The sequence below is a fragment of the Aristolochia californica genome, unplaced genomic scaffold (assembly GCF_029961685.1).
Source record: "Aristolochia californica isolate CCGP_79_NKW_82.1479 unplaced genomic scaffold, dmAriCali1.0.hap1 SCAF_11, whole genome shotgun sequence".
Taxonomy (NCBI): domain Eukaryota; kingdom Viridiplantae; phylum Streptophyta; class Magnoliopsida; order Piperales; family Aristolochiaceae; genus Aristolochia; species Aristolochia californica.
In genome coordinates, this window is record NW_027181782.1 from 33,209,737 (window position 1) to 33,226,551 (window position 16,815).

A 16,815-nucleotide genomic window follows, 5' to 3' on the forward strand; every position below is an offset into this window, starting at 1 on the left:
CCCCACCCCAATCTTCTATCCTTGACCCATACTTATATTTAGTCCATGACCCATTTATTATTCATTTAGCATTATAGAAGTTCTAAAAATAATTTTTTTTAAAATAAATTATTATAACATATTTTTATAAAATTTAATAAAAATAAAAAATAAAAAATATCCTGAATAATTAAGGGAGTTATTTTTAAATATATGTTTTTTTAATTTAATAAAAAGGTATATAAGGTATCCAATAGGGATGGGTAAAACGAATTCGGGTTGGGTTGGGTCAGATTAATGGAATGAGGTTTTTTTCTTTTTCTTTTTTTAATTTCATTCCCACTAATAAGTCTAGTGAAGGAGAAAATTCGAACTCAATTCTCTTTAGGTCGGGTCACATTGGATTCCACTTTAACCCGAGCAGATGTGACCCCAAGACGAAACTGCGGACCGTATTTGCCTGTGCCAGGCGGCGTTCTCCTGCGCTCCGCTTCTGCGTCTCCGGCTTCTTCGTCACCGAGGGTCGAAAAGGGTAAAGATAGAGGGATAGGGAAAACAACCCCGGTTGGAGAGATCATCCATGGCAGACTCGCGACCAGATCGAAGGACAGGTCTCGAAGACGAGGGTCTCCGTCTCTACAACCCTTACCAAGATCTCCAAATTCCAATCCAGAATCTATACAAGCTCCCCACCTCACCAGAATTCCTTTTCCAAGAGGAATCCGCGGCGCAGCGTCGATCTTGGGGTGAAAATCTCACTTACTACACCGGATGCGGGTACCTCTCCGGTGCCGTCGCTGGCGCCGGGAAGGGGTTTTTCGAAGCTGTGAAGGCGATTGAACCTACTGACACCTGGAAGCTGAGGGTTAATAGGATCTTGAACGCTTCTGGTCATACCGGCCGCAAGTTGGGAAACCGCGTTGGCGTGATCGGGTTGATCTTTGCTGGACTCGAGAGTGGGGTCGTTTCTTTTAGGGATAATGATGATGTCATGACCAGCGTTCTCGCGGGGCTTGGAACGGGGGCATTGTTTAAGGCGGCGTCGGGGCCGCGGTCGGCGGCGGTCGGTGGTGCTATTGGGGGGTTAATGGTTGGCGCTGCGGTTGGGGCCAAACAGCTCGTGAAGAGATATGTTCCCATATAAAATTTTGATATCTTCTACTACCAAGCCATCTTACTGTTGGCTGAGTTTCTCTTGGTTTTTGACGAACTTGTTGGTATGTGGAAGGAAGATGCTGTTCTTTTCAATTTATTTTTATTAGTCGATCTAACTGTAGGATATTATGTTGGGATGGTTAAACAATAACAGAGAATGAGCCCCTTCCTGAGTTGCAGTGCTACCTCTGTCATTATTCACCTCTGCGTAAATTTTATATGATTTATAAACTTCCCATTTGTAAATTATATGTGGATTCATTGACTCTTTTTGGTCTTTGTTGCTTCTTTTTTTATTGTTAAGTGATTCGTGCTTGATGGTAAATGCGTATTCGTTTGCATCTGTAGCATAGAAATGGAAAGAAAAAGACAATGTGAACTATGGGTTTACCTTTAAGGAAATGAACCACTTGTTTTGATCTCAAAATCTGTTCTAGTTCAAGTGCTTCCACTTTCTTTTCTGGTTATCTGTTGTCAACTGAACAATTTCTGACATTTACTAACCTGTGCTTACTAGTTATACAGCGTTGTAAAGGGAACATTTATATCTCTTTTTTTTTTTTTCGTCTTGTGTAAGATCAACAATATCAATAAGAATTCTTGGTTCTGCTTTTGTTATTGGAAAATGTGACTTTTGTGATCTTGATGGTTAGAACAAGTTGTCCAAGTTGTAGCTGATATTCTCAGAGCAGCATGATATTGTTGAAGAAGTGTATATCACTGCCACCCTTCAACCTTTTTGCAAAGGAATTAATGAGACCAGGCCCTGGTTGTGGGTTTTCATTTAAGACAAGATTAGCCTTAATCTTTCCTGTCCGGTACTTGAAGCCCATTGAAACTTTTTTACACTAAAAACAAACTCAACTTCAGGGAGATCACTTAGCAGTTAATTTAGGGAGGAAATATTCTACATATCTGATACTGATAGTCATCGATTTGAAAGGCATCTGTTTATGTGCAAACAATTGGAGGCTCTAATGTCCAACAAAATTCCTATTTAGTACTTGGAATAGCACCTGAAATGGAAAGAATGCAGTATTCTTTTATGATCAAGATGCTTAAGTTCCATGTAAACCAATTTTGGGACGAATATAAATCTTAAATCAAAAAGCTTATTATGGAACCTGTATTTGTTTTCTATGTATGTTGGTAGTTCCACATTTCTGTTAGATGGGCGGTTTTTGTCTGAAAAAAAATGTTTTGAAAGAAAGACAAAAATCATCAGGTTCAGGAAATGAAATTTCATGATGGTGTCGTCCATTGGCTTCACACCTGCTGGCACTGCAAAGAAAATATGAGGGGTAAATCAGGTTAAGCTGCATACATTGGGAAGTTGTCTTTGCATTTGGTTGGAAGATTCTTTTAGCCACTTCTATGGTTATGATACCTGCAGAAAAGGAGCATTTTTCTCTATGAATTTATCCATATGAATGGCATAGTAAGAGTTAGTGTTGTTTATGCCATGTCCAAGTTTGATGGAAGATCTTTTTCAGTGAAGTTGGAGTTTGCTACTTTTTCCACATAATTAGATCCCAGGCTTTTCACCGATTGTGAATACAGAAAAATGGGAAATATTAGTACTTGCTGTATCAAGACATACTTAGATAATAGTTTTGATGTGGAAGAAGGTCAGAATCCCAAATTTTTTTGGTCACCATTGTAGTTTGTCTCTTGGATTTGGGATCTAGGGCTAGATGGAGGTGTTTTCGTGGGTACAAAACCCCGTTTGTAAAGGGGTATTGTCAAATATTGGATTTGTTTATTGTAAAAAAGAGATTTTTTTTTGTGTGTGAAAAATTTCATTTTATCTGTTCCACAAGTGTGACATATATATGTTATATTTTATGTGTTTTAGTGCTTTTGAGGATGACATAAACCTTTCTTGGGATAATAATACTCACTTCCCTGAAAACATGGGAAATTGCCTGGTTTGAACAGAGGGAATGAAGAGGGGGAGGGTATTCCCTTGTCCCTTTAAAGAAGGGAAGTGCGAAGGGTCCACCTTTTTCCCAGCCTTCTCCCCCAGCAGTAGGCAAAGAATGCTGGGAATGAGCTGGTCCCTTCCTTTTAAAAGTATCTTTAAATTAATAAAATCTGGCATGCGGGAGTCAATGTTGAGTCTTTCTGAAAATTTTTTTAAGGGCAACTGTAATGAAATTTCATACCCAAGGAGGTGGACCTAGTTGTAGAATTTCTAGTGGGTTAATGTAGTTTTCTATTTTTTTATGACTTTGGATAATTGCTTGTCTTTCTTTTAGTGGTGGCGCTTTAATTTAATATGAGCTATAAGCAGCAGTTCCATTATTCATTTATTTATTATTTGATATGCAGAAGGGTCCCTGTATTCTTGTTATATGGAGGTTTAGTTTTGAGTCTAGTTTTCTTTGTCGTACTTCAGTACTAAATGCTTCTGGTTGTCATCTTATTTGGAACTTGAAGCCAGTACTAAATGCTTCTGGTTGTCATCTTATTTGGAACTTGAAGCCAGTACCAAATGCTTCTAGTTGTCATCTTATTTGGAACTTGAAGCAGACTCGTTTCTCTGATATGCTAACTTCTCTAGTATCAGAAAGGATTTGGAAACGCACAGCACTAGGAGAAAAATTATAGTGTGGCATCTTCTGTTGGCCTGACCAGTAACTCCAAGTTGTGCCAATTCACGATGATGCAAGATTTCTTGACAGACTGGTTATCTACGCGACATGCAGGTAAAGAATGTCTAAATGTGTAATATAGCTCAAATTTTTGTTGTCTGCAGTATATTATCTATGTTGTTATTTCATATTTTTGTATGTTGTTGTATCTTTCACCATTGATTAAGACTTGAAAGTTGAATGCATATGCTCCATGTCTCTTGTCTTTCATTAATAGCACGGATGGGTTTTGCTGGACTCCCATGATTGATCAGAGGATTTGATGAAGTCTTATTTTCTGTTCTCTCTGAAGAACATTAATATAAAGTTTTGAGCTTGGAACATTTATAAGGTCATTGCAAGCATCTACCACACGAATTCATTTACTTTTGCATGGATTAAAAGGAGAACGTCTTTGCTTTTGTAAAGCTTTTGTGGTAACGTGATTGTTAATAAAGAAGGAAGGGATAAATGGTCTTCTGAAGTAGCAAGGAACTACCAAAAAGCACCAATTTGGTGAACCCTTTAGTCGATTTTGCATTCAATTCATGCTATCGAGGTACCCACACTGGTTATAATTCTGCAATTTTGCTTCCCGTTTTAATCTAAAAGACGGGATTAGTTGACGTATGTTTTTTTGCAGATCTGATGTCCTATCAAAAATTTTCTTTTCGTTGGTGGTAATTTTTTTCTTTTCTTAGGTGGCCTGACAATAAACTGTTTTTTTAATGACACTTGAGAATATAATTTTTGCCAGATTTTTTCGTTTTTAAATATGACTTCGTAACTGGCAAGTGATGTATCTTTGTTGGAGCTCAGAGGTGACTATGAAAATGGAGATGTTGCTGCATCCATTTGATTTTTGCTCTCCTCAATCCATGGATAAATTCTAATATGAATTATGGTAAGCATAATAATATGTTAAATAAGAACATAAAGCCTTTCCTCTTATTGTAGAAGGCAGCAGGTAAAGAGTAAGCTACTACGGGGAAATGTAGTCAACCAAGCTTTGAGCAATTTCTGAGTGCTGAATCATTTCACCGTTTCTCTGCCGCAGCACGTTTGGACGAGATGGCGGATGCAAGTATACATTGTCACATTCATTCACCGAAGTAATACAGTCACCCAGTAGAAACGACGCATCGTGGTACTTGCCGGTATGGAATTCGTCTAGGGAATCTGAGCTCCTCCCCACAACGCCAGAATCGTAATACTCATGACAGCTATCCAGGTGTCGCTTTGCGTAAACCTCCGTCGTAGTAAGCTGCAATTCGGAAATATCGGATAAGAATTGAACTCCTTTCTCCTTATTTATTATGATGGAGAGCTCTGCAAGTTCATGGAAATTCCTGCCCTTGCTCCTCGGATCGGGGGAGAGGATCTTGAAGCACGTATCTGGGTAGTCCGTATGTTTGCAGATATCGAGAATCACTTGTTTGTCTGGATCTTCTTGCCCGTAAGAGAGGATGTTTTGAGAGAAGAGGAGAAGGGACAACACGAGCAAGGGTCGAAATCCTCCCATGACCATTCTACAGCCTCACCGATTTCCTCCTCGATGAGGATGACTATCCAATGAGTCGCCCTTTCTTATATAGTTTTTTGTGTGATCTGGACAGTTATCCCAAACCTTTCTCCAGAGTGTAATGAAGAGAATCCAGGAAACAAATAAGAAAGAAAAAGATTTGGATGCCTTATATTCAAACAAGCCAGCAAATGATTGACCTCAAAGTGATTGCAGAGAATCCAGGAAATAAATTAGGAAAATTTAATCTTAATTAGATGACTCATATCTGAGATTTACAACAATTATCCCTAACCTTACCTCGGAGTGATTGCAGCGAATCCAGGAAATAACTAGGAAAAGAACCAAAACTAGCTCCTCCAGCTTTTGCTTTGGGCTCCAGCTATTTTACGAAAAACGAATGAAGAAAGGCAGAGGAGGGAGGTGGTGGACGACGGAAAGAAAGGGGGGTGGTGGGTCCAGTTGGTGACCACATCCTTCTGTCGTTCACCACCTCCCTCCTCTCGTCACTGTCATCGATCGCTACCAGAGCCTTCATTGTGTTTCTCTTCACCGCCGTCTCTACGCTGCTAGAAGCCGGCGGCGGTGAGGCCGGACCGGTAGAGGTTGGGTCCAGGGTCGTCTCCATGGTCTGAAACTCGAAGAGTCGGAATTTTTATATAGGCATATTGGACAATATTGTCCACTTAGTGGGGCCCACGCATCAGACATCCCAGCAACATTTTATGGCTTGATCGAGATTTTAGCCTATCTGACGGTTAATATTTTTTTACAGAAACAAATCGTAGCCGTTGATAAGTGAGCCAGAGTAGGGAGGTGGGAGGTGGTGGTCGATGGAAGGAAAGGGTGGTGGTGGGTCTAGTTGGTGACCACATCATCCGACACACGTTTGTATATCTGACTCGGTATACAACTGCTAGGCCATTATTTGTGCTGAAGATGATCCTACTATGTTTTCACAGGCCATGAGTGGATAAAAATCCACATTATGGAATCATGCCATGAAGTAAAAGTTGGATTCAATGGCTAAAAACCAAGTTTGGGATCTTGTTGAATTGCCTAAAGGGGGAAGGCAATTGCCCGTAAATGGGTTTTTAAAAACAAAAGAAACTCTTTAGGCAATATTGAAAGATATAAAGCAAGACCTGTAACCAAAGGATACTCAACAAGAAGTAATTGATTATAACGAAACCTTCTCTCTTATTTCAAAGAAGGATTCATTTCGGATAATCATGACATTAGTAGGGACCTGGGTCAAAATGAATGAAAAACAAAATTGGGGTGGGCATCGGGCTTCACAAGGAACACGACCCTACCCAACCCAAAACCCCCGACTTAGGGTTTCGGGTTTGCCCTCGCAATTCAGGGATGGAATAGGGAAAAACCCGCCAATTTTGGGGTCAGGAATGGGTTTCTCCAAAACCGTGGGGACGAGATGAGGATAGAAAACATGGTAGGGACGATTCAAGGATAGGTCGAGATTACAAGGGGTGGGGATGTGTCGGGTTTGAGTCAGGTTTACGGAGATGGGTCGGGTTTAAGTTGGGTTTACAAGGACGAGTTGGGGATGGAGTTGGGGGACTGTGATCTTTTAGGGGTCGTGTTGGATGCTTCCATTTTTTTTCGGGTTCTGATTTTAGAAAACCCAAGCCCGACTTGACCCTGCCCACCCCAAGAAAAAAAAAACATATAAAATTTCAGGACCCATCCTTACCCTGACTCAAGCCTGTGATTTTTTTTTTTTATATTTTTACAATATCAAGTAACAAAAATGTTGATTTTCAGGATTCCATAGATTTAGCTAATGGAAAAAAAACACCCATTAAGAGAAAACAGGAGGAATAAGAGGTTATAGACTGATGCCCTAACCCTCCCCCAGAAGCTCAATTTATAGATTGAGAAAATTATAATATTATAATAATACCCCTAGAACTTAAACTAATTACATCGATGTCATCTCTATGAGATGACTCTTTATTTACCATCCTGTGTGGCTCTATGGGTCTTCCCCTTGATATGTGGGCCTTGAGCCCATCTTCCACATATCTTGGATGTGTGGGCCTTCTTTAGTCTTATGGGCTTGAGCCCATCTTCTAACACATCTCTTGGTCGTATGGGTTAGAGCCTATCTTCTAACACTCACCCTAAAGTTAAAGAACATCAATAATGCCCATCTTGCTGTAAATGGTGTATATGATCTTCCCATATAAAATGACAGTCTACCATATCTTAGCCCATCTTCTAACATATCTCTTGGTCGTATGGGTTAGAGCCTATCTTCTAACACTCCCCCTAAAGTTAGAGAACATCAATAATGCCCATCTTGCTGTAAATGGTGTATATGATCTTCTCATATAAAATGACAGTCCACCATATCTTCTAACACTCCCCTTCAGGCTAGTGGTCTCTTCCAAGAGGCCCAACTGACATAATATAAATGAGAGTAAAATCACTCCTAACCGTAAGACATGTTCGATACTCTAATCAAATAACTCATGTTAGATATTGTGTACACTCTTATATTCTATAGGTAGTGGGTCTATAGGCAATACTAAAAAATGTAATAACGATTATGTAATGATTGTATCACAGGTTCGGGAGGTCACATAAGTACCACATTGAAAGCCACCGTCACAATATGTTTCCATTCATTCGTTTCCAAAATGTGCCAACAATACTTTTTGTAATTCTGTCTCCCAAGTACCACCGAACTTCCTTCTCGACTTGCACGTACTCTAATGACATCGATGCACAAAAATTATGGTGAAGTGACGGTGAAGTGAGAGGCCTTGGACGCAGTAGTAATTAATCTAATTCCACGCATTGTGGCTCGTTTCTTCGTGTTTGCGCCTGGGCCAGTGTTGTTGTACTCCCCGTAGTACAAGGTTTCGAGGTGTTCGACCCCTGCCAGCAGCCATCCTTGGGGACTCACCACGTCGCTCAAGTAGCACTGCATGAATACCACTCTAGCGTAAGCCCTTCCAGGGTAGCCTAGGTAAACTGGCCCCGGATAATCAAACCCAGCAGCGGCCACCACGGTGGTGCTTTTATTCGTATGCCGAAGTACTTCTTCGAGTGGCTGGGTGCGGCTGCAATGGCTTCAATGACGGTTGTAAAATCTCCAGACCCATCTTGCGCGACTGTGATGGAAGGAGTTATGTCACGAATGTGGGCTCTTCGTCTGAAAGAAATCAGACCAAGCATCACGATAAACAAGGCGACCATTGGTAAAAATGCTTAACAGTTTTCTGATTCTCTCCGGAGGTATGTTGCTGAAAGGCATCTTTGATGGAGATGGAGAAGAAAAGGAGAGAAGATAAATCAGCGAACAGAAGATAACAGAAGAAAATGGTTTGTCAATGGAAGAAACAGAGACGAGTGCTAGATGTTTATATGCTTCAGCTGGGTCTTGAAAACCAGAGGCACAGTAACCGTATATCGTTTAGAAGAAGAACATGGGAAGGAAGAGAATCTGAAACAGGCCCAGAAATGGTGTTCAAATGGAAGTCTTGAGAACGACATCTAACGTTTTCCAGAATCCCTCTACGACTAATCCATATTTTGTTTGGATAATTAGCAAAAAATCCTAAAAAACTGTTCGAAGAATAATTGAATGCTGAAATTCATGTTGCCTGAGAGTGTGCAGAAGGGAAACTAAGTTGTCAGGGAGAAGCTCTGGTCCAGCCGTCTGTGACATAACTTGAGCAAGGTACTTTCTAAATCTGTATTTAGGATTTGCAGTTTCCTTAATAAAGGTTTCATGCATCAAAGCAAACGTGATCGCCCTGTTTATAGACTCACGGAAGGGAAGTCAGATTTACTGAAATAGATAAAGCCAGAGAGGGTCAGGGTCTCAGACCGAAACTCTCATTGCTTCCTGCCTCGGTGGGAATGGGAATCAATAAGGACTCGGTATTTTTTCCTGATATTATCGGCCACCGGTTGACCCATCATTTGGTAAACATACATTATCTTAGAGGCTGCATTGGACTTGTGTTATAAGTATTTTTTTTTTTTACTTTTTTCACTTTGGCTATTTTACTGCCTTGTAACTCTTAATAATATACAAATTAAATATTTTATTACAATAAATAAAAGGAAATGAAACTTGTATAGACAAAAAATATTTTTCAACACTTAAAAAATTACAATAAAATTTTAATTTGTAAATATCTTCTATAGATAATGAAAGATGTTAATCAAATTAGAAGTAATTTTTTTACTAATCAATATATAAATTATAAATTTTATTTCTATAAAAAGAAGGTAGTGAAAAGTGTGCCGATAATAAGATTTTTAAAAATTAAAATAAGTTTTATAAGTGAATTTTTACTTTCGAAAATATCTTCAATAAATAATAAAAGGTGTCAATCAAATTAAACTGAAATTATTTTACTAATTAATATCTGAATTTTATCTTTTATTACAATAAATATAAGGTAATAAAACATGTATCAACCAATTATATTTTTAAAAAACTAAAATATTTTTTTAAATATTTTAAAATTTTGAGAATGTCTTAAATAGATAATCAAAGGTGTTAATTTGAAGATGTTTTTAAATAATAAATATAAAAAATATGTTTTTCCAATAAATAAAATTTAATGAAATGTGTTCCAAAAAAAAAAGATTTTTAAAAACTTAAATAATTTTTAAAAAATTATTTTTTAAATTAGAAAATATGTTAAACAGATTAGAAGAAGATTTTTAATTAATCAATATACTAATTTATATTTTATTATTATAAATAGAAGGTAATAAAACCTTTACTGACAAAAAATATTTGTGAAATCTAAAATAATTTTGTATACTACATTTTTTAAATTATTAAATATCTTAAATCGATAATGAAAAGAGTTAATTATATTATAAAAATATTTTATATAATTAATATAAAATTTATATATTTTACTACAATAAATACATGGTAATGAAACATGTAATGATAAATAATATTTTTAATAACTAAAATATTGTATTAAGTAAAAATATCTTAAATATATAATATAAGGTATTAATTACATTAGAAAAATATTTTATAAATAATTAATATACAAAATTTATATTTTATATTATATTAAATAGAAGGTAAAGAAATGTGTAAGATTTTTCAAACCAGAAATTAATGTAGTTAAAATATTTTTTAAATTTCAAAAAAAATAAATCAATAATGAAAGGAAAATGGGAGAAAAAATGTATACCGATGTGGAGGGCTGAAACAACATGGTGATGACATGTCGTGGCTAATAATAGGGTATTTCAATGATGTGGCATATGATTGCATTAGTTCAATTGTTTGTTGATGTAGCTTGATGATGTGGCACCATATAAGTGGTCAAAGATGACGTGTCGAGTTAAATTGTATATATATGCAGTTGATTAGTCAAAATTGAGTATTTTTTATATAAATATTGGAATTTATTTAGTTTTGCTAATATTTTTTAAAACTAGATAATTTAGTAAAATTTCCTATATCATAGAAAGGTTTGTTTCATTTACAAACTGAAGTTAGAGTTATTGAAATGTGGGGTATGTAGGTAAGATGGAGGAATTAATTTAATATTTCATGGTACGTAGGTAGTTATGCCATATTCCAAGGGTATGTACGTAATTCCAAACTCCCATTTTTAATCTAACATTATACACTTATAGATGATTTAATATTAATTTTCGTATTAGTCTCCAAAGGATATTAGTGCAAGCTTTGTTTTGAATCCGAGACGTATTGTTTTGGTTTCTCCAACCTCTTGTCGTGGCTTAGTAACAATTACTATTTCTCCAACCATCAAGATGAAGGAGTGCTCTATACTCTGCTCCTCTATCTCTAAGGCACCACCAACATAAAAGAAGATAAGCAAGGACATTCCCCTCCTTCCATCTTTGAAGGCACAAACATAATTTGTGAAGAAAGGAGAGATGGTTAAGCCCTCCTTGAACAAAAAAGTGGGAGGGGTGTCCACCCTTTGCCTTAGCCTCTCTAGAAGGGTGTCTTCGATCCTTCCATCACTAAGCAAGGAGGTAGCCCAGTAAAAAGGAAAAAAAAACAGAGGGGCAACTCATCCGATGCATATACTCTATGTACAAAGGCGAACAGATGCAAAGGGAGGTGAGCCCCTCATCTTCTATTTTGCTACGTAGGAATGGGGGGAGGGGTTCATCTCTCTATGTGGTGTGCCCTTATGGTTTTCCTTTGCCATTCAACCATTATGTAGGGGGACCTTTTATTTAGCTGTGTGATTGACAATTAAATCTTAATTTACAATTTTATATCCTATGTTGATTTCTAGGGCCAACACATAAACACGAGAGATTTCAAGGGAAGGAGAGAAAAGAGGAACTCTAGCTCTCTGAAAAGAGGAGAGAAGAAACCAATGGAGAGAAAGAAGAAGAAAAGAAATAAATATGTAAGGACAAATTTGAGCCAAGAGTAAGAGGCTTGAATGTTCTACCCCATGCCTTAAGGCTATACTTATAGTTGTTAATCAATTAACAATTACTACAATGCCCTTAAGGCTACTGCTTCAAAGGGAAAAAGACATAAGATGACATACACCAGTTTGCATAATTATAATTTTATGTCATATCTATGAAAGTTTCCCTTGTTTACTAGCCTTGCCACCCCTACACATATGGGTATCTCTTAACACTCCCCCTCAAGTTGGTGTTTGTAACTTTACTTGCAAATAATCATGATCAAGAAACTTGTGTGCTGAAAAAAGAAAATTATATTGCCTTGTTTTGATCTATCTTGTTCCTATTCACATCTTGCTTGTAGTTTTCATCTTGTTCTCCCCCTTGGATATTTTAGTCACATAAAATTTGATTATCATAACACATGGAATTCTTCTTTGTAGATTATGTTTCTTCTTCTCAAATGATAGCAACATCCATATTTCAATTTGAAAAGAGGTGCAACCACTACAACACTCAACTTCTTATCTTATCATTCATACTTCTCCTTCTATTCTCCCCCTCAAGCTGGGAGGTAATGACAATGATACCAGCTTGAAACAAAAAATACTTGTAGTAATTGTCTCCTCCATCAAGGTGTCCTAAGGATAAGTACTCAGTCGGACACATACCCTCAAAAAATAAAACTTGGGTGATAAAGCAAAAGTCAAAACCAACCTCAAAGGATTTCGATTAAAATAGTGATAATAATCACTAAAGAGGCTAATGTCAGTCACTCAAAAGACGACAATCAAATCCCAAAGGGTACCAATAAAAAGTCTTAGTGGACTTAAAAAATACCCATAAATAAAAAAAAAAGACCAACCAAAGCAATGCACCGAGGGGTTGGCCTAAGAGGGTAAACGAGAGTCAAAAAAGGATAGTAGGAGAAAGGCAACTGAGTAAAAGGGTAATGGGGGATTAAAAGTAGAGAAAATAACCACCATCATAATAAGAAGGAGACTGTAATGGTAGTACTAATTTAACTTAACAAATTTGACCAAGTATAACTTTTGGGAGGTGACCAAGTTTGACTCAAGAGGGAGATAAAAAAAATAATTTCTCTATGAACATGATGATTAAGGAAAGTTAAAAAAATCCTAATAAGAAAGTTTTGAGATGGAACATAATAATAGACACTTTATAATCATAGACTTCTCATACAAGGCTATTACCTTTTAACAAATTGACCAATTTGCAAAGAAAATATTCAAGAGATTATTCTGGAATCAGGGAGATTTAGGCCACTTATTTGGAATCTAGAATTAGGAAACAAATATTATATGAGATCAAACAAAAGAAACTTTTAAGGAAGAAAATATACTTAAGTTGGTAAAATCTTGACTAGATTTTGAAACAAATAGGAAACTCAACTAACCTTAAGATTAAGATTTTTGCATGCAATAGGATACCAACATGACCTTCGATTCTTCTAATGTAAATATCTCTTTCTAGAAAGATCAGATTGAGAAACAATTTATTAGGATAGAAAGAAGACTAACATAGTTTTTTTTTTTTTTTTGAGATATGATTCTCAATATAAATCCTCAATAATGTTGGTACAAACTGTTCGGGAAGATGAGACTTTTTGTTGTTGCTACACAAAACCTTTCTACTGCTTGACCTTTGCTGCTTCAGATGTCGATCCCTCTTTCTAGATTTTCTTTTTTGAGTTAGAAACTAAAGTCCAAGATCTTTCTATGGTATATAATTTTCTACATGAAACATATAGTAGGAGAGTGAAACATCCAATGTAAAACATGAATTGGGAAAAAAAACAATAGTAAAAACGAGAAAGTTCCCTTTTTTCTTTTTTTTTCTCCTTCTTCCTCCCTTTCTTTTTCACCTTCTTCTCCTTTTCTATCTCAGATATTTGTTGGCTCTGATACCATATTGATTTGTAGGGTCAACACATAAACACAAGAGATCTCAAGGGAAGGAGAGAAGAGAGGAACTCTAACTCTCGGAAAATAGGAGAGAATAAACTAAGGGAGAGAAAGAAGAGTAAGAGAGAGAAAGGTGTTAGGACGAATTTGAGTCAAGAGTAAGACGCTTGAATGTTTTACTCCATACATTGAAACTATATTTATAGTTGTGTGAATGTGTTTACAATTACTACAATGCCCTTACGACTACATGCTTCAAAAGGAAAAAGATAAAAGATGACATATACCAGATTGCATAATTATAATTCTATATCATCTCTATGAAAATTCCCCTTATTTACTAATCATGCCACCCCTACATACATGGTTGTCTCTTAACATCCTAGAGGTTACATTTCTAAAAGACTTTTACTCCAGTATCCAATTATTCAATCTATCCTCGTAGGTGCCTCTTCAAAATGACTTGACACACCATGTAGTTCGAGGTTTTATATTCAATTGTCTTACTTGTTTGTGTAGACTTTGGTCTCGAGTCCCTTGAAATAAATACATAAAGAAATACTTGTTGCAATAATTAGCACAAATGCCGTAAGTTTTGCTATCATAAAAATATGGATGGGGGTCAACATTTTTTTACCTTGAAGACTAATATATACAAAATTTAATTTCAGAATATTATATCTAAATTCTAAAATGTATATGTACACAATTGAATTTACTTAGTCAAATTAGATGTAGAAATATTTTTTTAAAATACAAAAGTGTGTCATATATTAATTTCATAAAAATAACTTAATATAAAAATAAACATAAAGCACAAATAAATTAATTAGTGTTTAAAAAATAAATACAAACACATTAATATTTCACTGGTAATAATTATTCATATTAAATATAATATAAATATAAATATTATTTGTAAATATTAAGTAAAAATTCAACCTAATCAAATTTATTTAAATACAATTTAAATATAAACATAAAATGTTATTACATTACTCAATTGAATAATTATTTTTATTTGAGTTACTTATAATTTAGTAATTAATTCAATTTAGTAAGACATTCAAATTTGAATTTAATTAGTAAATATTAACCATTTTAAATTTATTACTTAAAACTATATTATGTCAAATAAAAATATAACTTAAATAATAATGAATTAAAATTAAATACATACACCAATATTTTCTTGTATTTAAATTAAGATTAAAATAAAAAAATTACTCTATCCAATTAAGAAATTTATTTAAATTAGTTTTATTTATTCAATTTTGTTTATGTATAAATTTTAAAAAAATTACTTGATATAAAATTTTTAAAATAATTTAATATAAATTTAATAAAATAGTAATATATAATAAAAGGTATTCCTTGGTGAAAAAATAATTTCATAGTTGAATATTTGCAAGTTCAAATTAAAAAAGAAAAATTTAACGTATTTCTCAACAAAACATGTTTCGCCTCTAATATTATCTATTGGTGTGGAAAATTATTTTTATCACCAAAATTTTATATGTATATATATATATATATATATATATATATATATATATATTATTTATATTATTTTGTGTGAAAGTTACTTTCCATCAAGATATTTATTTCCTAGGTAGTGGCATAAAAATATTTTGTCAAAAATCTCTTTTCCGAATTTAGTGAGAAGGTTTTTATCTACTATATTAATTTTTATTCGACAATAATTTTTATTGTATTATTGCAAAGTGTATTTTTGTAGCTGAATATTATGTTCATTGGAAAATTTCATTTCATTATTAAAAATTTTATCATCTAGAAGCCAGGAGTCGACCCCTCAAAACAACGAATTTTGAACTCAAGATGGGGTTGACCCTTCATCAAGAGAGTTGAAGCAATCAGAACATATAATCCCAAAGGAGTGGAACCTATTGACTCGAATTGAGCCTACTGAAGTAGAAAAGTAGTCGAAAGGAGTTCATTGAAAGATTGGTTTTTTAATAAGAAAGGAGTCGACTCCTTATCATACCCACTGGACTATGCAAAATATTAATAACCGCCTTGATATTGCAGAATAAGTCTATCTCACAAATTGAGGCAAAACCGATTTTAGTTAATAATCTTTGAACCTATCGTTTTATTTGAATAATTAGGTAACACTCAAACTCAAAATTTTTCTGGGAATTGAAGTTGCTAGGTCCAAGTGAGGCATATTCCTTTCCCAATGAAAATATATCATGGATTTATTAGCAGAAGTTGGACTACTGGATTGTAAGCCAGCGGATACCCCAATAATCCCAAATCACAAGCTTGGAGAATACCCAGATCAAGTTCCAACAAATAAAGGAAGATACCAGAGGTTGGTTGGGAAACTTATTTATCTCTCCCATACACGATCCGACATCGCCTATGCAGTAAGTGTAGTAAGCCAATTCATGTATTGTCCGAGTGAAGATCATAATGAATGTTGTGAGTCAAATTTTTCGATACCTAAATTCCTCCCCTAGGAAAGGACTTATGTTCTCAAGAATTAACCACCTAAGGGTTGAAGGTTATACAAATGCAGACTGAGCAGGGAATATTTCAGATAGAAAATCCACATTTGGCTATTTTATGTTTGTTGGAGGTAGCCTAGTTATATTGAAAAGTAAAAAGCAAAAGGTCGTAGCATAATCAAGTGTTGAAGTCGAGTTTCGTGGGATGGCTAAGGGACTTTGTGAGCTTCTTTGAATTCAAAGATTATTAACCAAAATTAGCTTTACCCCAAGCAGTAAGATGGACTTATTCCTCAATAACAAGGCGGCTATTGATATTTCACATAATTCGGTTCAACAGATCGGACTAAACATGTGTAAGTAGATCGACACTTTATCAAACAAAACCTTGAGGCCATGGTACTTTGGTTTCTATTTGTTAAATCTTAAGACCAGTTGGCAAACAAACTTACAAAAGCGGTATGCAGCAAGAACTGCTACAACTCACTTGGCAAGTTGTGCATCAAAGATCTATACACACCAACTTGAGGGGGGACTGTTAGCATGAGTTTTCTTCCGAGAAATCAGAGGAGGAAATCCGTCGTTATTATCTGAGAGATTATAGGAGGAAACCATGTAAATCTATGTAAACTTCTCAAAAGGAAACTTTCTTAAAATAGAAAACAACATAAACTCCATATTAAATGAGGAAACTTAAAAAATGAACTCTTGAAAATGAC

General features: G+C 35.2%; 1 protein-coding gene across 1 annotated transcript; it reads left to right on the forward strand.

Annotated features, from left to right (window-relative positions):
• Positions 1 to 378: 378 nt before the first annotated feature.
• LOC137944273 (mitochondrial import inner membrane translocase subunit TIM23-2-like) lies at positions 379 to 1,403 on the forward strand. The gene has a single exon (XM_068789909.1). The coding sequence runs from the start codon at positions 560 to 562 to the stop codon at positions 1,121 to 1,123; it is 564 nt and encodes a 187-aa protein (XP_068646010.1). The 5' UTR covers positions 379 to 559; the 3' UTR covers positions 1,124 to 1,403.
• Positions 1,404 to 16,815: the final 15,412 nt, after the last annotated feature.